The sequence below is a fragment of the Podarcis vaucheri genome (genome assembly GCF_965113315.1).
Source record: "Podarcis vaucheri genome assembly, chromosome: 10".
Lineage (NCBI taxonomy): Eukaryota > Metazoa > Chordata > Lepidosauria > Squamata > Lacertidae > Podarcis > Podarcis vaucheri.
The window spans coordinates 25,640,393-25,663,523 of NC_138748.1; the positions used below are offsets into that span (position 1 = coordinate 25,640,393).

The 23,131-nt window shown below is 42.4% G+C and overlaps 1 protein-coding gene across 1 annotated transcript in view; it reads right to left on the bottom strand.

Moving 5' to 3' along the window:
- SLC38A1 (solute carrier family 38 member 1) overlaps positions 1-23,131 on the bottom strand; it is a 38,775-nt gene that overhangs the window by 12,925 nt on the left and 2,719 nt on the right. The window contains exons 2-5 of the mRNA XM_082239743.1: positions 16,085-16,279; positions 11,434-11,509; positions 9,918-10,033; positions 358-431 (exon numbers count right to left, since the gene is read on the bottom strand). Of these exons, the coding sequence (XP_082095869.1) occupies positions 358-431; positions 9,918-10,033; positions 11,434-11,509; positions 16,085-16,203 (385 nt within the window). The 5' untranslated portion in view covers positions 16,204-16,279. The remainder of the gene's footprint in view (positions 1-357; positions 432-9,917; positions 10,034-11,433; positions 11,510-16,084; positions 16,280-23,131) is intronic.

The following is a 23,131-nucleotide window of genomic DNA, read 5'->3' on the forward strand; positions in this document are numbered from 1 at the left end:
CCTCTGGTACTTTGTTAAAGCATAGGATGGGGAGTTTCGAGGCAGAAAATGCAATCCATCAAGAACTGGTTCTGCTCTGTTTCCTGCAGTCTCACCTGAGTCTGTTTCTGCCTTCATGAATAGAAGGCTCGATTATCGCTTCCTTTGACACACTTCTGCAAGGCTTCAATTTCTCTGGTGAAGTAAAGTGCATTTAATGTTTTCTATTGTATTCAGGACCACTACTAAAGTTTCCCCCCACCCGCACTATTATAGCACTGATGGGGGGGTGGGGACAAAAACATTTATTTTATTCTCCATGTACTTCACCCTGTCACCTTCATTGCTATTGAATTGTACAACGTTCTTATGAATTACCTGTTTCCTTTGCACACAACAACAGGAGGTTTATTGAATAAATAGACAGCAACGTCACTGAAATCAAAAGCAACCTATAAAAAAAGGAAATAAGAAAGAAAAATATATCATCGTTATATAATAAGCCCGGTCCTGTACTGCACTGAATTTGGAACAGTGGTAGAAATATTGTTTCAGCCACTGGAAACAGAATGACTCAGTAGTGTCCAGGTGACAAGCAAATGGAATGAATGTTAAGATATTTCCTGTAAAAATTGATAGTTTAGAACAGGCATCCCCAAACTCGGCCCTCCAGATGTTTTGGGGCTACAACTCCCATCATCCCTAGCTAACAGTGGTCAGGGATGATGGGAATTGTAGTCCCAAAACATCTGGAGGGCTGGGTTTGGGGATGCCTGGTTTAGAAGAACTCAGAGCTCTAAATCACAGGCCATTCATCTTCCTATGGAGTGATCAAAGGCCTGGGTCTATTAATTTTTTTTTAAAAAAATACATTGGTCAAAGGGAGGGAAATTATTTTACGCTTGCCAAATGTTATCCCCATTCCTGCAAGAGCCTATGCAGAAGTTCATAAAGCAGAGAATTCATGGGATGTGAAGTTGCCCTGTTAAATTATTGTTTACATCAGCAAACTATCTGAGAAAGGAATGTTGTTGACTTGAATTATAAGTATAAAACCAATTAAATTGCTTATTTAGAGTATTGCTGAGTGGCTAAACTAATTGGCTGACCAAGATTTTATAGTGTATCTCCATCAGTTTTAGGTTATTTGTCTCCAGCAAATTTGGCTGCATGATCCAAGCAGAATATATTTAGAGTTACAAACCTTGTGTAGTGTGTCCTCAGCCCCCCTCCACCCCCCAAAAAAGGAGTGGGGGGGAGATGTAGTGGTGGTCGTAGCAGTAGGATAAAGGCTGTCTTTGTGCTTACAGAAATTTCCGCAACATCCAAAATATTGAAGGTTCATCGCAAAATTTTGTGCCTGAAGTGTGGGGTGAATTGGGGTCTATCCGTGGGTCTATCCGTTTGTCCATCCTAGTTTAACCCAGAGCCCCATATGGATTTATTGGGGAATTTTAATATCAGAATAATTATGAGATTTTCTGACCCCCGTTTAGCCCTCAGAACAGGATAGCCTTGTGTTAATTGGAAAGTCAATAGCTAAGCTACACTGCCACCAGAACTTTTAAATTTAATTTTCAATTAAGGGCTACTGTTTTGGCCAAACTCTCTATCCATATAATGAATGGTGGTGTGTTACCTAAACTAGGCTTCCTAGGAAAGCTGTGGAATGCTCTCCGCTGGGAGATCCACTTGGCACCTTCCCTTTTAGGCACAAGGAAAAACATTTTTATTTTCTTGGCCATTGGCATTTAATTCTCTGCCTATTTTGGGTGAGGTGGTGTTGAATTGGATTTGCTCTTTTATGCATATTATTGTGGCTGGTTTTTATATTTGTTTTTCATGTTTGTTTCTGCAAGTCACTCTGAGTTCATTTTTGTGTGTGAAAAGGGGCCTTATAAATATAATAAACTAATAACAGCAGTGATATGGCAAGGGAAGCTGTTTATTGTCTTTGTACATTTTTATAGACATAGGGAAAACCACCACCCATATTTTGTATGGAACTGAAGTGTGGGGTATATAATGGAAGCTATAGTTTCTAAGAGCTCTTTTGTGTCTTGCAAGTATTATGGTATGAGCCAAAGTTGGGCCTCCTTTTATTAAGGCCTGGGTACAGACGGCATTGCTCATGTGCTGGCTAATGCTACAGCAGATGCTCAAAGCCAGACTCTCCAAATAGTCTCACTCAATAAATTAGTACCATAAATTGGACCAAGCAGTGTAAAGCTCTTCAAATGAATATGGTATGAAAACGGTGTGGTGGTTAGTTACAAATGCAGCTATATTTAGTACCTTGATGCAAGCCAGCAAGATAAATTAGTCTGAATAGACAAGAGTCCTATTAAGAAAATGTTTAAATATATGACACAGCTGGGAGTTATATGCTCTTGTAGTGATTTCCATTCAGACTATTGTCCTTTGTATTCAAGCAAGGAAATGAATAATGTCCCTGGCACATCTGGCACATGTTGTTAGACCACTTTGTATGGCCACTTTGGATAAGCATCATTCCTGCGGAATTTCTCTTAAGAAAGAAAACATCCTCTCCCATTAGCAAAATTGATTCTAGAAGCCGATAATGGTTGTGTTCAGATATAATGCTAAACCAAGGTTTAGTATATTAGAAACAAGCCTAGGTAAGCCTCAGGCTTTCATACTCCTCCTTTTCCTTCCCTCCACTGCAGAAGCTGGGAGGATGAAATGGGAAATGTTCACTTCCATTCCCAGGCTAGCCTCTATTTGATCTCCACAGGTCTACCCAGTTTTACACTTGAGCTTGTGATTTGTATCTGTAATTGTATTTCATTGTATTGATTTGCATATTTATTGGTTTTGAAGAGGCCTATGAATAAATGAATGTAGGTATTTCACCCCCCCCATCCAAACTAAGAACTGTGGTTAGTGTTAACCATGGTTTAGAGTAAGCTTCCTCAACCTCGGCCCTCCAGATGTTTTGAGAGTACAATTCCCATCACCCCTGACCACTGGTCCTGCTAGCTTGGGATCATGGAAGTTGTACGCCAAAAACATCTGGAGGGCCGAGGTTGAGGAAGCCTGGTTTAGAGAAACAGGATTATAATCCATGGTTTCCCTAAACCTTACTTAACCTTACTTAACTAATGTGTATCTGAAGAAGTGTGCATGCACACGAAAGCTCATACCAAGAACTAACTTAGTTGGTCTTTAAGGTGCTACTGGAAGGAATTTTTTTATTTTGACTATGGCAGACCAACACGGCTACCTATCTGTAACTTAACTAATGCTTGTCTGGGTTCAGACACAACAAATAACCACTGTTCATTGAAGCAAAAGCTTCTGATCTCCTCCCTGTGGCTGTGCTATATGAACAAATGTCTTGGTGGGGAGCATGTGGACCCTGAAGCTCATGCGTGTAATGGTGAACCATAGCTTAGCATAATATGTTAGTACTGGATCTCTAAACTGCAAGAAGTTGTACTTTGCGGGGGTGGGGGGAACCCATGCCATGAGACGGTCTTTCCTGAGTTTTCAGCACATTACCTAATGGCTGAGCAGTTCTTTAAATAAGCTAACAAGAACTGCTACTAATCATGTTTCTGTTCAAGCCATCAGTAGCTGTGGCCAGTGTTTGAATTGGATAGGAAGAAGTCTCTGGTGACTCGTGCTTAGTCACAGATGTTTATTCAAGAGCCCCGAGTCGTAGTTTCTGCAAAACAGTAATGTGGTTTCTAGTCCTGAGCTCCCCATGGCAAGCCCAGGATGGTCTTTGCAAGTAAATAGGGGAACAGGGAACAATATTCTAATCTGCTGTCCTTCCTTGCCCTCAAAATCTGCTGCAGGTTGCTAGGCATAAACTTGGTATTTTCCACGGCTTCCAATAAAACAGCATGAACAGATTGTTTGCTGTATGGGTTGTGGTTGAGACAGGCTGACTACTGCCAGTACCAACCCGGGGAATGGTATGAAAACATGAACAACGCCGGCTTTCTGCAAATTCAAAACATGCACCGCGGAGCTGAGAAAACTCTGCAGCACCAAAAGAGCTCTCATGTTTCATATGTTGAATCAGGGCTTAACAAAAGCATTCTTGTCAAAAACCACTGTTAAAAAAAATAAATCCGCAGAACTAATTTTGTGGCAAATACATCTGTGAATATATACGGAGCATTCTCTTTAGTTGATTGTTGTCTATTTATTCCACAAATGGAAAAGAAAAAAGTGTGCAAGTGATAATGCTGTTTAACTGGTTCACAACACACAAGGCTTCCCTCAAACAGTTTCAGCGTTTTTAACATCAATGTACTGAAGTTAGAAAAATGTTCTTCACCCAATTCTGAGGGATATTAAATGTGTACAAAGCAAATGGCTCTTACTTCCTGCTAGCAAAGCAAAGGTGCTGCTTCTCACCCTGTTAAGTGTTAGATAGCATTGCACCTATTAGTGAGAACAGATAAGAATGGGCTGTAGTGTGTGAGGGAGGGTGGAGATTTAAGCTTGCATTCATAACATTCTGAGGTAACTTGAGGAGAACAGGAAAACAACTGTGTCAGGTTCAAAGCCATTTAGTGTTGTCTTAACCTTTTAAAAACCCTTCTCGTGCTCTTTTGTGCTGGAGCACACATCAGGGTTTCCACAGTGCTCTTTTTCGGGGGGGCCGCAGGGGTACGCATGCCCCTAAACATTTTGTGAATCTAAGTTTGGCCTCATTGAGGGGCAGTATTCCAATATGAGTAGGAAAATGAGAGTACCCCTAAACATTTTTTTAGGGAAAAAAAGCACTGGGTTTCCAGCATTTCCACTGATCACTGATGCTGTAAATTTCACGTCTGCTTGATGCATAGAGATATCTCTCCATTCTGTGTAACAGAGCAATTCAAACTGCCAATCAGCTATGCTGGAAGGGATCTGGACATAGCTGTCAACTTTTCCCTTTTCTTGCGAGGAATCCTATTTGGAATAAGGGAATTTTCCTTAAAAAAAGGGAAACGTTGGCAGCTATGGATCTTGATAGAACATAGTTGTTCCTTGGACCCTCCTGTAGGCTAGCCAAGAAGCTCTACTGTCAGCAGGGAAACTCCTGAAATGGGGCTGGATCCTGAGCCAGCCCTGCTGCTGACATGTGACAGTAACAGTCCTGCTCTGGATCTGTTTGCAGCTTAAAGGTCCAAGAGGAGGCCAGAGTTTTCTTTTTTTGGCCAGTCAGCAACTTTTGGTCGTTTTTTATTGTTAAACTGGGTAAATACTAAAGTTATTCTCACTTCCCTCCCACCATTTCTCAGAATACTGGGCTACAAATGAAATGTGGTTTTTGCCTAATCGCGAGTGAAGGCCTTTACCTCATCATCTATCTGAGCCCGGTTCTTGAGGTTGACATAGTCTTTCGTCCGAGAGCAGGCTGGCTACTAGCTCCTCGCCCTCAAAAGCAGTGTTGCTCATTTGTGTGAGTCACCTGCAGCTGTCTGTTCCACAGGGTGATTTCCTGTGGTCGAATTGCTCTTAGCTTGCTGAATATTTGTTACATTAAAAATGTAGCATGACTTGCCAGACCTGTCCTTAAATCTGCTTTTGTATAGCTTGGGGGCTGAAAAAATGGGGGGGGGGGGAGAGAGCACGCACAAGGCAAAGAAGGACCCTTTCCTCCTTGTTTGCTCTCCTTTTCCACACAATCTCTCCCTTTCCTCTCATCCAAATAGCCTCAGGCAGAAAGGATGAGAAAACAAGAGGAAGAGAATGGAAGGAGTCCTCTCTCTGCCCCTTAACTCACCCCCTCTCCTGCAAGCCAAGCTGTTTTCAGGAAGTGTGGCAACAGGGAAAAAGGAACAGAGAGCTAGTTAAATGGGAAGGCAGTAGGACTTCCCATAGCACTGCTGTCACCCGCTGGGAAGGATGAGGCAGTGGTGAACTTGGGACTGCATAGGGGCACTGGTAGAGCCAGCCTAGCACTGCCACCAGGGTGCCCACACAGCCTCAACCCTCCCCATCCCAGCAACTGGCAGTGATGCTCCTGCTGGGGAGCTTTTACTAGAGTTCCACCCCAGCCAGGAGAAATGCTCCTGAATGCATGGCGGGCTTGGCTTTACCCCACCCTACGCACCCATGACCAACCACCGAAAAGAGCTTCAGGTACCACGAGGGACAGTCAGCACAAACATTACATTTCTTCAGAGCAGAACACACATCTGAAGACTCTCCTTGGCTGCCTTCAAGAACTGGGCAGCGGGGTTGTTGGCAGGAAAGAGTTCCTCTTTCTATTGAACAGGTTCAGGGCTGGATATTTTGCTATCTCTGGACAACCTCATTGACTGCCCGCCCCAAACCAATTCATTCTTTCACTCCCTATGTGATCTGGAAATGTGTGAATCACCTTGAATATTCTGGGTAGATTCTTGAGCTCAATTTTTAAAAAAGCTTCATTCCAACAGCTGTAGCTCTAGGAACCCAGCTTTTGATACACTGTAGCCACAGCTTCCCTTGGAAACAAAGATTTGGTGTTGTTGGGGGTTTTTTGGTTACAGTGTTAAAATAACTCCTAACATACATTTATCCTTGACTGCGAAGCAGTTTGTGGTTCCTTTGTAACAAATATTAGATACTCAACAATGACTCTGGGTACTGAGTAGCACATATTGAATTTCTTCAGTGTGGTACTGGAATTTATTTTTAAATTTGAGGCACTTGAGGTCATAAAAGTGAAATACATTTTAAAATACAGTGGTACCTCGGGTTAAATACTTAATTCGTTCCAGAGGTCCGTTCTTAACCTGAAACTGTTCTTAACCTGAAGCACCACTTTAGCTAATGGGGCCTCCTGCTGCCGCCGTGCCACCACCGCACGATTTCTGTTCTCATCCTGAAGCAAAGTTCTTAACCTGAAGCACTATTTCTGGGTTAGCGGAGTCTGTAACCTGAAGTGTATGTAACCTGAAGCATTTGTAACCCGAGGTACCACTGTAGTGGCAAAGGGTGCATTTCAGGTAGAAACTCTCCTGCCCATGAAATAAACTATTAATTTTAATCTGGTTCACATTCATTTCAACAAGGCTTGCACAAGGCTCCTTCTCTCTGTAGTCTGCCCACACAGTACAATATGTATATTTACTCAGAAGTAAGCCCCATTGTATTCAAGAGGATTTATTCCCAAGAAAATGTACACAGGATTTCAACCACATTCTGGTTTCTTTTCTATGTTCATACTAATAGGATGTTCTAAAATACCTTTTAAAAAATCAAACTTTATTAATTAATATATATATATATATATATATATATATATATATATATATAACATGTCTCTGGAGCAGAAACTATTTTTATGTTTTTCGAGGGTGGGCACTGCTCTATCTTTAATCTATAAAATCTGTCTTGTTTACAAGAGACATCTTTTTCAGGGAAGCTGTAAAACTGTGCTTCACAAAGGTGTTTTTTTTTTAAGACTGTGAAGTTACTGCAATGTTCCTTTATACTCTTTGGCACTTCTGGAAGATTGAAAGAACCCGTGTTTCTAACACTTAAAACTTAAGTAATTCACTCCTATATGCAATTAAAACTTTTCAGGTTTGCTCCTTCAGCTGCTGCTAAGATACTGGAACTTATATAGAGGAAATATATTTTGCTCCAGAAAAGAATTCTCAAATGATGAGTTGGGACCTACCAATGACCAAAGGCAAACATTATGGATGGCTTGCCAAAATGCATCTAATAAGCATTCATTATTGGGAAATGTTAAAACGGCTATAATGTTTTCCCCACCCTCTCTGGCAGAATTGAATGAAATTTGCATAGTAGTCCATTATGAGGAGATGCAACCTGCCAAATTCTGGGACAGCAGCAGCAGCGGTTTTTCCACAAGGACAGCTTTGGGGGTGTAAAAAAAAGAAAAAGGATTAACTTAATCTCCTCTAGTGTTTTGTGGGCAACTGGTTGGAAAATTGCAGCCAGAAGAGAGAAAGGAGTGCCAAATTGGGACAGATTGGTCCAGTGGTTTTTGTGCTAAGCACCTTGAAAGTTGATTTGAGGGTAGAGGTAAGGAGCACTGGTATGGAAGAGTCTGGGGAAAACAATTCCCTCTGGTTACAAGCTTGACCTATCAGCCTCCTCCCTCTCCCCACCCTTGCACTGCTCCACCCATCCCTCCCCAAGTATTTTCCTTATATAGTAAGCCAGGCATAGGCAAACATTGGCCCTCCAGATGTTTTGAGACTTCAATTCCCATCATCCCTGACCACTGGTCCTGTTAGCTAGATATGATGGGAGTTGTAGTCCCAAAACATCTGGCCAGCTGAGTTTGGCTATGCCTGTAGTAAGCTCATAATCATGAGTTTCACTTCTTTAAATCCTTGGGGGGGGGGGGCTTGCAAATCACCAATGTTTGTTGGATTTTTTGAGGGGTTGGAAACTGTGCTTCAACTCTAGACAACTTTTATCCCAGTTCACCTCGGACAAGCTCAGAATTTCTCAGAGGCATCCCATTCAGCTTGGGATTTGTTTGAATCTGCTGCACATCCCTAGGTATAGGTCAAAGTCTAGTATAGAAAGTCTAGTATGAGAGCCAGCGTGGTGTAGTGGTTAAGAGCAGTAGACTTGTAATCTGGTGAACCGGGTTTGTGTCTTCGCTCCTCCACATGCAGCTGCTGGGTGACCTTGGGCTAGTCACACTTCTCTGAAGTCTCTCAGCCCCACTCACCTCACAGAGTGTTTGTTGTGGGGGAGGAAGAGAAAGGAGAATGTTAGCCGCTTTGAGACTCCTTCGGGTAGTGATAAAGCGGGATATCAAATCCAAAATCCAAACTCTTCTAGTATAGATTAATAGATACTGAACAAAGATAAAATCCTATTATTTATAATGTTTAAGAAATGTTTGGTTCAGACACTTTCTAAAGGCACTAAATTCAGGAACCTGATGTTTCCCATGGAGAAACTTAAATGTAGAACCCTCCACAAATAACACTTGCAGGTTGAGTCTAACCCACTGGATCCAATGGGACTTGCTTTCAAGAAAGTATGTTAGGAATTGAAGCCTCTGTTGTTCATAGCATTAAAACAGTTTTGCACCAACTTACTACATGTTTTAATTCAAAATATTATTATGGGGTATAATTTCACTGGCTCAGAACGAGAACTATTTCTCTGAAATGTGCTAGTTTTCAATGCTGTGATTTTAATATATGATCACCTAAATACAATTTCATAAAGATAGGTAACTGGGGTGGCTTACTCAAGATAAGGTGAAGGTAAAGGGACCCCTGACCATTAGGTCCAGTCGTGACCGACTCTGGGGTTGTGGCGCTCATCTCGCTTTATTGGCCGAGGGAGCCGGCGTACAGCTTCCGGTTCATGTGGCCAGCATGACTAAGCCGCTTCTGGCGAACCAGAGCAGCGCACGGAACTGCTAGGTTGGCAGGAGCAGGGAATGAGCAACGGGAGCTCACCCTGTTGCGGGGATTCGAACCGCTGACCTTCTGATCGGCATTCCTAGGCTCTGTGGTTTAACCCACAGTGCTACCCACGTCCCTTACTCAAGAGTAGATCCATTGAAATTAATGAACATGTCAGGGCCATTAATTTTGATAGGTCTGCTCTGAGTAAAACTTATTTGAACATCACCCCCAGAAATCAGATAAGAATAATGGCATTTAATAGTGCATTTGTTCTCTGAGAGATGCTTTAGCCTTAGGAAAAAGTGCCATTGCTTGGGATTCTATGCAATCTTCTGCCTTACTCCTACAGAAATAAATCTGAAGGTGAAAAAGAAGAAACTAGACTCCAGTGTGTTGGGCTGCCTGAATGCTAAACAGCTGCCTTTTAAGTTGTATGTGAATTGCACACTTATTTTTAATAGCTTATTTTATTTATTAAAACAGCATACAAATGGAGTATGAACATCAACACTCACTCCAAATTGATGTCTGTGTCAAAGTGAAAATTTACCCAAGGCCTTTTGCATGTTGATGACTTACGTAAAGAGCAGGATTCCTGTGTTAGCCAACGCAAAGGCAAGACCTAATATTCCACTGCCCATAATGGCATTGCTGAGATTGAAGACAGACATTCCCAATGAAGTCGTGCCTGGAATCTGTACAGGTTGAATTAAAAGAAAAGAAAAGAATAAAACTTCCTATGGTTTGCAGCATATTTGAAAAGCATCCTATGCTTTTTTCTGAATATACTTTCTCTTCCCGACTCTTTCCCTTCAGTCAGATAATTTGATTATTTGCCCACTTGGGAACAGTGGCAAGAGGTGAATTATTAGTAACTGAAAAGCCACAAAAGTAACTGAGAGAACATAGGATGATACCCAACCAAGTCATACATTCAGTAGATGCATTGAAATCAAATAGACTGAATATCACCCGTAATTTCACACAGAGGCCCCAGGAACCTGCCATTCGTGCAAGATGTTCTAACTGAACTCTTCTAGAAAAGGGAAAACTCCCTTGGGGGGACTTATGCTCAGGAAAGGCCTTAGAGGCATTGCCTACTGCCTGGGATTGCTCGTTGGCCTGTTGGACCTCCTCTTCGGCAAAGCCCCATCTACCATGTTCCACCCCTTTCCAAAGCTCTCCCCCTCCGGGATGTCCAGAGGCTTCCAAGGGCTGTAGGCCCCAAAAGCCAAAAGAAAATGGATTCTGGAAGAAGGGAAAGGAGAGATCTATGTAGCCAGAAGGAAACGAAAAAGCAGCAGATGGGGGAGAGAAAAGAGGATCCCGGAAAGACAAACAAATGAAGACAAAGGAAAATTCCTTCCTAAATGGTGTTCCTGCCTGAAGCTGCCGACAAGAGCAACATACAGTGGAGCTGGCAGGAAGCTGAGCTGGTGAAGGGGTTGCCCTGCCCACCAGGTATACCCTCATTAAAGTCTTGACTTCCTGCCAGTGGAGAGATGGGTGGTGACGTCCCACACAGGCCTTCCTCCAGGACAAGAGAACTCTGTACTTACAGAGACCTCTTCTAGCAAGGAGCTTAATCATTCACTTCAGTGGAACTCAAAAGAGTTTGGTGTGGTGTAGCAGTAAAATGTTGGGACTAGGAACATGAAGACCCAGGTTCAAGCCCTGACTTAGCCACATGAAGCTAACTGGGTGATCTTGGGTCACTCAATATCTTTTAGGTTAACCTACCTCACAGGGTTGTTATGAGGACAACATTCGAGGTTGGGGAGAATTGCGCACACTGCCTTAAGCTCTTTAGAAGGGAGAATATCAATGTAATAAATAAAATGTGGGTGAGCTGTTCCACAAACTGACGTGAACAGCAAACCTCTTGTTTGCAAAGGAGAGCTGTGTGCACCTCACAGCTCCCACTGTAGGACAGGGGTAGCAGACATGTTTCCCTCCAGATGTTGCTAGACTTCATCTCCCAACGGCCCCAGATAGAATGGCTGGTGCTCGAGGATTATGGGAGTTGTAGTCCCAACAGCTTTTGGAGGGCATCAGAATGGCTCTTTGTGCAAGGAGGGCAAGGAGGGTAACCTACATATTCATCACATTTCTTCTTTTCCAAGTGGCTGTTGGTTAGACTTCTTCTGCTCTCGCGGTCTGAAATAAATTTACTGAAAAAGAACAAACAGGATTTTCTTTAGCATTACAGCATACACAGGAGGAACATACGTTAGTGCTATTATTGAGCTGTAGCCGTTATGGAGTTGGTGTGTATTGTTTTAATTAAGCTACCTAGAAACCACTTGTACAAGAAGGTTGGGCCATAAGGAAATGAATCATACAGATAACGACATGGATTGGTACACACACAAAAGAAAAAACACACAAAAAGGGATAGGCATGAATGATTAAGTCTGGGAAGTATATACGTACAGAGCCAGATTCAGCTCTCCTATAAACTGCCATAAAGAAGGAAGGCTAGTTTAGATTGCTGCAGGGATTTTAAAACTATTAAAACAGTAATCTGCTGGGTAATTTTAGATTCTGGCTTCAATTGTCTTATGGGGGCTTCTCTCTTTGAATAGTGGCATTTCGATAATGCAGCAACCCAGCCCAGCTCTGTTTGGGGGGTCTTCTTGCTCAATTTGCTGAATGACACCCCAGGCATCTGCCCTGAGGTCCTACCCTGAGGGCGCCACTGCTTTTACACTAATTTACAGAGGACAGCTCTACTGAATGCCCTTAGCCATATAGCTGGACAGAGCCTCCATTTTCAAAGGTTGTATTACCAAAGGTCTATCAAGTCCAGGATCCTGTTTCACCAGAGTGGTCAGTCAGATGCTTGCAAGAAGACCATAACGAGGGCAAACATGGATGGAAGAAACCCTCAGGATAGACCATGAATTCCATGTTCACCTGCTTGCTAATGCAGTTCATTGTGCTTGTGAACCAAGGCTAGCTACAGCTGGAAATCAAATGCTGGATGGGATGGGGTTTCAGTGTGATCCAGTTATAGGCATTAAAAATTACATTTGTGGACTGCACTGTAAATCTTGTTTTTCATTATTTAAAAAAATTATTTATACTTTTATACTGAATATATTTCTGTAATGTTAGGGTGCTTGCCACCAGGATTTATGTTGCTCATGCCATACATATTTGGCGTTTGATCCAGCTAAGTACATGGGATTTACTAACTCAAGTCTCACTGATTTTATGGATCTACTCTAAGCATGGTCAAATCTGGATCCAGTCCTTGAGAACAGAAAAACCAAAAGCAAGGACATATAAGCTCCATTTATTTCAATGGAAGAATGTGAAGGACAAGTTTCACTACTCTACTGAAATTAGTTGGACTTAAAGGCTGCAATTCTATGTGCACTAAGCTCAGCAGGACTTATCTCTAAGTACAGTATATACTTGAGTATAAGCCGACCCAAATATAAGCTAAGGAAACCTCTTCTCAACGGATAAAGAGGATGCTGGTGCTATCTTACCCGACGTTTCCAGCAGTGATGACAACAGAACACAGGTGCTTCCCATCTCCCCCAAAGGGCCTCTCTACCCCACTGGTTCGCCCAGCCTTCGGTCTGAAAACATTTGACATACACATATCAAAGGGCTTGAGTTCAAGCTCCCTCAAAGCTCCGTGGGAGATTTGCATTCAGTTCTTGGAGGAGGGGAGGCGCCCACACAGCAAGAAAGACGCAGCCCAGGGCTTGCAGCCCAGGGAGCCAAAAGCAAACCAGGCCCCTTCTTCCTGCTGATCCTGAGGTACGTCTTCAGCCTCCAAGGCACCCAGGTATGGTGGGAAGTGTCAGGGCGGCCAAGGTGTGGGAAGCGGGGGGGGGGGGGGCTGCGGCCTCACCTACGGAAATGCATAGGCAGGAAGCTGAGGTCGAGGATCTGCAGCCAGCACAGCACCGTCCAGGGCAGCCCCATGTGCCTCGGGCTGGTGGAGTAGGATATGAGGAGAGACAGCTTCCCTTCATGAGCTCCTTCTAGAACCATAAGGGCAGATGCCCCGGCAACCGCCACCGCCGCTCTGTCTGGTTTTTTGTTTTTTAAAGGAGCACTGCCGCACATGTGTTGGAATACCTGGGCTTCTTTAAGTGTTTGAACACGCGCAACTTTGCCGCTGTCAGCGGTGGCGAAGGAGGAGGATGAAGGAACAGCCCAAAAGGGCTGCTTTTGGGCTGCTTGTTCCTCCTCTGCCACCGCTGACGGTGGCAAAGGTGGTGGAGGAGGGAGGAGCAGCTGAAAGGGCTCCTTTCGGGCCACTCGTCCCTCCGCCGCCGCCTCTGCCGCTTGCAAGAGCAGGCATAGGAGCCCGGTTGGGAGAGGCACAGCGCAGCGCAGCGCCTCTCCCAACCGCGGCTTCTGTGCCTGCCCTTCCGAGAGGCGGGTGGCGGGACTAGCGGCAAGAAAGGGCTCCTTTCTCTCCGCTCGTCCCTCTGCCGCCGCCTGCCTCACTCGAGTATAAGCCATGGGGGGCTTTTTCAGCATAAAAAATATGCTGAAAAAGTCGGCTTATACTCGAGTATATACAGTAGCTATGCATGTGTGACAAGTTTAACTGGCCCATATTAAACACCATGGCCTCCATGCAATTAAATCTGAAAACAATGGAGTTTTAATTAGTCACAGCTAACTTCTTCCATTAGTTTCAATAAAACTTATCGGGTTATTCCTTCATCAAACAGTCTTTAGGATTGCACAGCGAAGTTACGTTCCTGTACATAGCTACTCAGAAGCAATCAGGCCACTGTGTTTAATCAGCCTTACTCCCAGGGAAGTATACATAGGATTGCAGCCTCAGTTATAATGAACTTTTGCTGGATTGGGGCCAGAAAATATATGAACAAGCAACTTGAACTAATGAAAACATTACAGTTTAAAATATTGTGTTCTTCAGATTGCTTAAAACATGGCATTTCATGAAATTTGATACATTTTGATTTCTTATTCTACATTTCTCCCTCTAAAGCAATTTAGCAAGGATACTGCTTTCACACAGCTTATATTAGGTGCACATTTGAGATCTGAGGTTACAGCAGTAAGCAAAGCGTTTCTTTCTTTCTTATTTGCTAGAATAAGCTAGCAACATTTGTAACAGTTAATCAAGCCATTAAAACAGCAAGACATGGTAAAAATGTATGTGTGTATATTGAAAACAGAGCTTTTATCCTGACTCAAAATGGACCTGGGAAGCATTTGACCTATTTAGCTCTTAGTCTGCTTGCCTCAAACGTAATAAACAGCTCAAGACCTCCTGGGACTGTAGCACTTCAGAATGCAGGTGGAGAAATACATGCTGAATGCTCTACCCTTTGTGTATGTCTGTATATGTAAACACATACAGGCTATACAGTGCAAAGAAAACAAAACTAGCTCCGCTAAGAGAAGCCTGGTCTATAACCTTTCTTTCTCATATGCTGGTTTTCTATGAGCTGAGCAGCTGCTTCTTTTGGCAGTGGTAGGGTTTGGGTTCAGTCTTATTTGTAGCGTGGTTTACAAAAATACTGGAACAATTAAAATGTACATACAAAATATGCATACGCAATTAAGCTAAAGGCCACAACGTTGCAAAAACAGCATCAAACAGGCAGTAGGATTGAAACTGTATCTAAACTGTATCTAAAAACTGTATCTAAACTGTATCTAAAAAGAATCATATTTGCCTGGCTGGCACTAAAAGGGCAATAAAATAGGAGTCAGGCAAACATCTCTGGAGAGAGGACTCCACAAGTAAGAGGGTCCTCTCCACGGTAACTACTCACCACACCTAAAATGACAGGGGTGGGGGGGAATGCTCCACTGAAGTTCTTAATGTACAGATAGTCACATACCAAGACAGGAGGTTCTTTATAACTTGGTCCAAAGCTGTGAAGGGCTTTAAAAGACAAAACCAGTGCTATGAATTAAGCAACACTCTCACCCATGTTCTGAAGAGGCGCAGTCCCAGGAGTTTTTTGCATGGTCTTCGTGAACATGTATACGGGGTCCAAGTAATTTTGCTTTAGAACAAGAGATGGTACAATGTGCTGTCGAAAGCAGGTGGTTTATCCCTGATGTAGCATTCTTCCATCAAGTGGGCCTACATGAGATTTTTTGGACTTTCAAGCACGTTCATTTAAGAATGCATGCTGCACCAAGTTCAGCAGCAGAAAAACTGGTGCTTGGTGAAATATGCAATAATATGCAATAATAAATAATCTTGCTTGAAGATGCCCAAATCTCAGTGTAAACCAAATTAATGAAGAATCCTGCACAACACGGAAGTTTACTCTTTTACGTATGCCTCAAACCTAAGAAAAATGGATCATCTGAACCATGTTTTAGTTTGGAACCAATTTGGCCACTATTTTGGCTACTGAAAAGTAGTCAAAGACCCAGAGACATCTAAGATAGTGTGTAATGCTAATCCCAAATGTTGAGTGTTGTTGCTTTTTCTTTTTCCTTTGTGCTGTGCTTTGGATGACCAGGCTGAGTTGTGGGGTTGGTTGGTTACAAAGCACTCTATACATTTGTATTAAATATGCCAACATTTAAAGGTTGAATAAATTGGTACACTATGTTTTTACTGCCAATGCCCAACAGAGGCTGGGTATGAAATTCAAATCACATTCTCAAATGGAACATGACTCAGTAATGAATCATTCATGAGCTGTGTTTCAAGTCAGAAACACTGTTTTTAAACAGCGTGTTTTCACATGGTAAATCTGGGGCAGTGGAAAACTACTCACCTATTCATCTGGCCATTTTCTACTTCTGTGAAATCATTGGAGTCATTGCTGATGTTATCATCCTCAGGAACTGTCATATTCTGCATCTCAGTTAATTCTAGGCCTGCTTTGAAAGGCATCTTGATTTAGTGAACTTATTCTGAAGCCTGCTTGGTCTTTAGAGATCAGTAGCGCCTGTAATGTGAGCCTGAAAACCTGCAAAAAGAAAAGAAAAGAAAAAGTTCAAAGTCAGAATAAGAAAATAAACAATAACCTCTCAAGTCTCTCTCTCTCTCTCACACACACACACACACATAACTTGGTGCTAGGACTTTCTCTAGGACTGGTGATCTGAATGCTCTAAATGGCATTTGTATATTTCTACCATCAGTATATAATTGTTGACAGACAAATAGCAGCCTGAGAACTTTGGGAAAGATTAAGAGAGATTCTTCCTCCCCATCTAGATGTATTTAATTTTGCACAATGTATAATCAAGGTTGTCATTCGGCATGCAAAGCGATCTACTCCCATGTGTACATACTTTGAGAGAAATGCGAAATTATGAAATTAAATATTACTGCAGGTTGTATGAGGTGAAAAAACTTTATTAATGCTTGCACTCTTAACAACTAATGATTACATTTACACCATGCCCTTTTTGTGGCAGCTGCCATGCTTCTCTCCCACATGTCCTCCTCCTCAAAATAACTCTCTTCGGTTGAGAGATAAGAGACTGTTTCAAGGCCACCTGGTAAGATTTGTGGCCGTGTGGGAATTTTAACCCATGTCTCCCCAGTCCCAATACAACAAACGCAGTTCCTCTGGATGCAGCTGCACATGTAACACCAACATGCTTTTTCCTGGACTGCACCTGCTGTTTAATGTCAATAGGGCAGGGCCACCATTTACTCTACAGACCTGGCGTGGTGCCAGGCTGCATATTAGCATAGACAAAAATCCTATGTAAATAATCCTTTAAAAAGAGACAATTGTGCAGGGGGAAGGTAAGGAGATAAAAATCCCATCAACAGTGTAAAGCAGGGGTGGCGAACCTTATTTGGCCGAAGGGCCACATTAATCCTTGACCAAACACCCGGTGGTCACATGTCAGAAGTGGGTGTGGCCATTCCTGCCCCCACCCCACAAAGACACAGTCACCTCTTAGATGATCCATGCAGACCCGCAAAGAAGAGGAGCTATATTGGAGGTTCGTTTTGATGACTCTCATTAAGTGGATTGCAACTCACCAAGCTGAGTAGCAGCTATGTCCGCTGGGGTATCGCTGCCTGCCAGGTAATGTAAGAACAGGGGGACTGCCTAGTAGCTGGCAGGTTACAATATCTGTCTGAGGATTACATTTGACTTAGCTGGTGAATGCTTTAGGCCTGTTTTATAATTTCCAGATAATGAAAGTTTGGGTGGATAAGTCATGGACTTTGGAGAAGAACAAACTCAGGACGAAAGGGAGAAACAAACTAAGAGGAAGGCACATTTCGTAAATCCTCACCGTGATCAACTCCCACCTGGAAACCTATGTCCCCACTGTGTCAGGACGTGTGGATCCAGAATTGGCCTCCACAGTCACTTACGGACACACTATATTCATGGGAGACAATCTTACTTGGCTATGACTGGCTGGCAAAGAAGAAAGAAAGAAGTAGTAGTAATAATGATGGCAGCAACTATTGTACAGTTAAAATGTGCCATTGAACTAATTAGTGATAATACTATTAGCGAGCATCACTTATTAAATGTTCATCTTATCTTTGTCTGGCTATGGGAAATGTGATGAGAAAAAAACTGATTTATAAGGCTATTAAAAGTGTAAGGACATGAATTTGGGAGGTGTTATTTATTTATTGCATTTATATTCCACCTTTTCTCCAAGAGGCTCAGAGTGGTGCATGTGGTTCTCCCCTCCCCATTTTATCCCCACAACTCTATGAAGTACGTAAGTTTGGCTGAGAGACAGTGATTGGCCCAAGGTCACCCTGTGAGCTTCATGGCAGTGTGGGGATTTGAACCCTGGTCTCACAGGTCCTAGTCCAGCACTCTAACCGGTACCCTACACTGACCCTTATGGGGTCTCTTAAAATCACTTTCTTTAAAAAAAGGGGGGGAAAGACTTTCAGCCTCCATTCCTTTGGACTGTTTCCACCTGAGTTCAGGTAGATTTTAAAGCTGGGCTTTTTAGAAGGTACTAGCTTCAGCCATAGAAGTCAACAATTTGCTTACAGGCTGAAATTGGATTCCTCTTTCTGTTCATAGGCAGGCTGATCTTGCTAGAGGCTCATTTATGTGCCTAAGAGATGCCTTTAGACCTAGAGCTCTAGTTTCACATAAACTGCTTCCTTTATGTAAAGACTGCTATGTGATATCTTTTGTGTTCTCTCCTCTCCCTAGCCTTACCTTTGAAAAGAAGAGGAGGAGGACCAGGGAGACCGACTATGGGATTATGAGCATAAGATATTAAGTTCCGCAGCAACTCTACAAACTGGCCCTTTCAAACAAAACACATGTCAAGAACTAGAAAGGAAGTAAGTTATCACAGGTGATAATTTCTAGAAGATAAAGTTCAGCAACAGGAAAAAGATTTTTTTAAAAACACAGTTGCTTGTAACACACTGAATGTAACAGGCAGGCTCAATAAGGAATGTTATATATAACCCGCTTTTTAAAAAGAAAGAAAAGGAGGGAAGTCTTCAAATGGGTTGTGATCTCATAACATGGATGTAAGTAAGTGAAAGCTTATTACAACTGTTTAACCACCTAAGTACTTCTGCTTTGAGTGGATTATATTATCCTTTTCTTTAAGGGAAAGAAAGCTTCACTGAGGAAATAGCAAACATATTCAGAAATAAATCCAGCACTGACTCTTTAGCCACTTCTATTTCTTTGTAGGCCTCTTCCTCAGATATATAAATGATTAGCTTATATATCTGAGTTTCTAACACTGCCTTGAACATGCCATTGGAGAAGTATGGATGAGGGGGAAGAATCTGAACATCTTTGCCCCCCCCCAAAAAGCTTAACAAGTTTTGTGTCCAAATTTGAAATATTTAAATATGGCAACCCTAAATTAGGCATATTAATGATTCCATTATTACGCTACTGATCATTGTTAGAAATTCAAGAGGTATAAGGTAAAAAAGGTATAGGATCCCTGACCGTTAAGTCCAGTCGCAAACAACTCTGGGGTTGCGGCGCTCATCTCGTTTTACTGGCTGAGGGAGCCGACGTTTGTCTGCAGACAGTTTTTCCAGGCCATGTGGCCAGCATGACAAAGCCACTTCTGGTGAACCAGAGCAGTGTACGGAAACGCTATTTACCTTCCCGCCGGAGCGGTACCTATTTATCTACTTGCACTTTGGCGTGCTTTCGAACTGCTAGGTTGGCAGGAGCTGGAACCGAGCAACGGAAGCTCACCCCGTCGTGGGGATTCGAACTGCCGATCTTCCAATTGGCAAGCCCTAGGCTCAGTGGTTTAGACCACAGTGCTGCTAGGTGCCAAACGGCTCCATAAATCAAGGTTACAGTCGCCAAAACGGAATGTTGCCATTTGGGGGCAAGATGGCTCTAAGGTCTTATTTTCCAAATGATGGACTGCCTGTGATTGATTATCAGTAAGTTCAGATGACAACCTTGAGCTGGGTTAAGAACTTTTGAGAACTTAAATAAGAAAAGCCACTTTATCCAGGGACTGTCCACATATCTATTGGCCTGTTCCGACCTCTTTTTCTTAACGGTGACACAGATCATTCATAATGTAGGAAAATTCTTCACAACAATGAGCAGAACAGTGGGGTGGGGTAAATGAAGACAAGCTATGGCAATTAACTATAACATTGTTTACTGCTTGCTCCTGCTCAGGCTGCACAGAAAAAGCATTTTGGTTCCTGAAATTCATTCTGATTGTGCAGATAACATACAACGAATAGAAATTCTGCAGGATGTGGTATTAGTGTGTGAAAACAGTCACGTTCCAAAGAACCCCAGGCATACACTTCCAGATGGTGGAGATGTCAGACGCTATCCTGGTGCCCAGGCAGCTTCCCTTGGTTGTGAGTGACCAATAGCAGGGTGCAAAATGTGCCTGGCTAATTTTGAACACTGCCACTGATGAATCACCTATTAGCCATACTGCATATATGCAGAAATGGTATGTTTTCTAAGTTTGAAAAGGACTGAGAAACAGCAAAGAGAATTTTCTGTTAGGTGTGGGCTTTCATTTTGCACCGATAGGGTATACTGCAACCCTACTTCTCCCACCCACCCCGGGGCCACACACGCATGCTCTGTTTGGAGACATAAACAGGATGTTCTATTCAACTGTTTTAAAAAAAGAGAGAGTTCCAACAAACCACACTGCACATGTTCAGAAACTGGTTTCCTGCTACCAGGTTGATAAAAAGATCAGGAATCATTAAACTCTAATCTGACTGTTCTTGCTGCATTTACGGTAGCTTTCGGCAAATCCCATGCACCATCAAGGGGAGAAAATGCAAATCGATTCAAGCGCATAGTTCTCCTTTGCAACTTCTCTTAGCCAGGCTTGGGAAAGGGACAGATTGAACTCAAAAATATATGATGTTGCTAATTTTTCTAACCTCTGGGAAAAAACCCTTCTCTGTCAGCCAAACACAGAAGAAGCCTTTCGTGTGCTTATTAAGCACTCTGTGCTAACACCAAGCCCAACTCCATACTGAACCATGAAGTTGTACTCCTGCGAGTAACAGTCTTCTGTGACTGTTTATCCATCTTGTCCCCAGCACCAATTTGAAGCTCAAGGAAAAAGCGAGGGTGAGAAGGGTTTGCCTGCTGTTGGGACAGGGTCTTCAGTGTACCCAACCAGGTATGGAGACCTCAACCAAGGAACAAGAATCATCAGTAGTGCTCCCTGCATATATTTGCTGCATTTCTGAATACCTTATTTTTTTATTGTATGTGCAGAGATTTAATAACTTTGATGCATAGAGCATGCTTGCCATAGAAGACTATAAATCTGCATGCATGAGTCTGGATCACAATCACTCACATTCATATGTACATCACTGAATGAGCAGTGGTGGCGTAAAGTTCCCCACAAATTAAACAAACATAAATGCAACACTGGCCGCTTGTCAACAGTAAAGGTGAACTATTTGCTTTGCTTGTTGACTGGAGAGATGAGTAGCCAGTCCATGAGAGGTGCCCTCTGAGACCTATGGGAGCTAAGTCTGCTGCCCCGGGTAGGTCTGTTGCTCCTAAATTCATCCCTGTGCTGATAACACAGCATAACCATGAGAAACCACTGTGATTACACATGCCAGCATGCAGCTACAAACTAAAACAAATTGCTGTGCTATATCAAATCAACACACCAGTAACAGTGCAGTCCTATGCATGACTACTCAGAAGTAGTTCCAACTGAGTTTAGCAGGTTTTATACCCAGGAAACTGGCTACAGAATTACAGCCTAACGTTTAAAATAGAATGGGGGGAGGGGGGGCAGGTGCAAGCATGGGGTGGGGAGATCACAAAGGCAGAACAGACATATTTAAAAGCAATTAATTCTGCACTGGTTGTTGGAAGTGTACTGAATATTATGTATATTCATGTTCATTAACATCCTCTTAATCAGCTCACATGCGATTTCTCTGATCTCGTACTCGTTTTTTGCAAAATGGACATATTTTATTATTATTTTATTCTGAAAGGAGCATTCTACCAACTAGCCAGCAATGATTTGCATGTGGTAGCTGACAAAAATATTAATATCTTTTTTAAAAAATATCAAAACATTTAAAACACATACAGTAAACAAATATAAAACCCTCACATCACCTCAAAATGTAAAGCCAATTCAGGCTTGAGAAGAGCTACTGTAAAGAAGGTCAGATACCCAAACAAACTGTGTTTCATTCAAGTCTCTTAAAATACATTATTAAGATCATCATGTAGGATATTAAAATTCTTCCATAATGCTAGGACTTTAGACCGCATGCACCTCTAGCTCATTGGCCTCCTAAATTCTATTCATTCTTTGATTCAGAACATTAAATATATAGACTGAAGGGCTATTTATACAGCATAGAGTCAACTGAAGATTGCTTTAAATATATTTTTTCTTGCCCAATTTGTGGTTTAAAGCCCACATTTATTTAGGCCTGAACTATTAAGAGTGAGTGAAAATGATAGCAAAAAGAGGATATTAATATGCCCTCATCATTCTTATGTCTGATCACAAAAAATGTAGTGGGAGAAGGGAGAAATCATGTTGTGGAATGGTGGAGACTTGAGAACCACATTGTGGATTGGCATGTTCTTCTCTGTACGTACACAAATGTCTTTGTTTTTAAATAGATGAGATAAACTATGTGGCATCAAGTAGCGTTATGAAAATTACCCTTCCGTTCTAAGAAAAGCATGTTGGTGGATTTCTGGTGGTGGATTTCAACTGAACAGCCACTTCCCATCAACTACTTCATTATCAAAGTTCAGTTTTCAGTGTTAGCAAGCTAGCACTGTTAGCAAGCTCTTTAAGAGCACTTTATTATATTTATACCTTGCCTTCCTTTCCCCAAAGATCTTCAGGCGGGATAGATATGAGTAATGGAGCAGTTAAGTAACTTCAGACTCTGGGTTTCATTGTGTTGCAGGTGGTGGGGGTGATCTTTAGAAGGTATTTCAGAATCTGGTAAGCCTGGCTTACTACATCTGCAGATGCAGGGGCTGTTCTGGAATTTGAACCCTGGTCTCTTGCAGGTCATAGTCCAACACTATCTAACCACTGCAACACAAGAATAAATATAAATAATAAATTCAGCATTCTTTTTGAAATTAATCAGGCAGGGAAAGGTGAAATCCACCATAAAAGATGCAACTATTCTTAAGGATAAAAGAGGCCTGACTAAAATGGCAATAAAAGGAGCAGAAGGAGGCCAGTGGGAGGCAGGATAATCAAATGATAATCTGGCATGTTTAAGCAGGCTGAAGACAACGATGCCAATAATCATAATATTAATAGCCTAAATCCAGCACAGAATTGGGACTCCACCGATTTCAGCGCATTTCAGCAAGTTTAAC